Source organism: Trichinella spiralis (genome assembly GCF_000181795.1).
Source record: "Trichinella spiralis strain ISS 195 chromosome Unknown Scfld2304, whole genome shotgun sequence".
Lineage (NCBI taxonomy): Eukaryota > Metazoa > Nematoda > Enoplea > Trichinellida > Trichinellidae > Trichinella > Trichinella spiralis.
The window spans coordinates 3,630-4,803 of NW_003529243.1; the positions used below are offsets into that span (position 1 = coordinate 3,630).

The following is a 1,174-nucleotide window of genomic DNA, read 5'->3' on the forward strand; positions in this document are numbered from 1 at the left end:
GGGTGCCTGAAGCTAGCACTGATGGAAAGCGATAGATTCGCTTGTATTCGAAGGAGTTACGCTAAAAAGTTTTGTGAACCACAAACAAACAATTGGATGATTGTTGAATTTTCAAACAGCAAATTTCATAGGGGAAAAGTACGCTTTTACCAAAACGAACGTCTCGGACGAATTCGAATCGTACGCTTTCAAAGTGATAATTCAATTTTCATCAACTCTGTGCAATCATTTCATTTCAACAAATGTTCCAGATCAATCTTACACTGCCGTCGGGAGAATACGACGGGGCAGAAGATCGTTTCACTTTGTTTGGACAACGAATAATCTGGCAGAGTATCAAATTTTCAAATACCGAAAAAGCGCGAAGCAAATAGAAAAAATTATTCATCCTCTTTTGTATTATATTTAGACGGTTCCCCGCCAGCTGACGCGATCCAAGAAGTTATCATTCGTCGTTATGTCGATTATTCAGTATTTTACATAATGTGCTCACTGGTTGCAATATGCATCATGCTTGCCATCGCTCTTCTCACCGTCAATATTTACTTCAGAAATCACAAGTATGTGCGTTATATATATAGGATGTTTTCTTTCCATTTGTTGTCATATATATATATATATATATATATATATATATATATATATATATATATATATATATATATATATAATTCTATCCAATCCAAAAGTACAACAATCATTTATCATTTAAATTGTCGCAACTAGTCAAGTTCCATTTTTTCAAAAAAAAAGCTCATTTCAGATTTATAAAAATGTCCAGCCCAAATGTGAACAATCTGATCATTCTCGGCTCAATCATGACCTATTGCAGTGTCATTCTTTTGGGAATCGACACTAACATGGTATCCGAGTTGGACTACAGTCGCATGTGCACTGTAAGAATACGCAAGTTATCTCATCATTTCTGTACAAATTAATTATGCTTAACAGGCCAAAGTTTGGATCCTCTGCTTTGGATTCACACTCGCATTCGGCTCAATGTTTGCCAAAACGTGGCGGGTTCATTCCATCTTCAACGACATCCATTTGCACAAAAAGGCAATCAAAGATTACAAATTGTTCTTGATTGTCGGCGTCCTGTTGCTGATCGACGTGCTCATCCTGAGCACCTGGCTCATCATCGATCCTATGCAAATGGCTGTCAAACAACTGC

General features: G+C 36.8%; 1 protein-coding gene across 1 annotated transcript; it reads left to right on the forward strand.

Moving 5' to 3' along the window:
• Nucleotides 1–242: 242 nt before the first annotated feature.
• Nucleotides 243–1,087, forward strand: Tsp_12998 (gamma-aminobutyric acid type B receptor subunit 2). Its single transcript, XM_003368542.1, has 4 exons — nt 243–333; nt 410–560; nt 764–910; nt 952–1,087. The coding sequence occupies exons 1-4, from the start codon at nt 243–245 to the stop codon at nt 1,085–1,087; spliced, it is 525 nt and encodes a 174-aa protein (XP_003368590.1).
• The last annotated feature ends 87 nt before the right edge of the window (nt 1,088–1,174 follow it).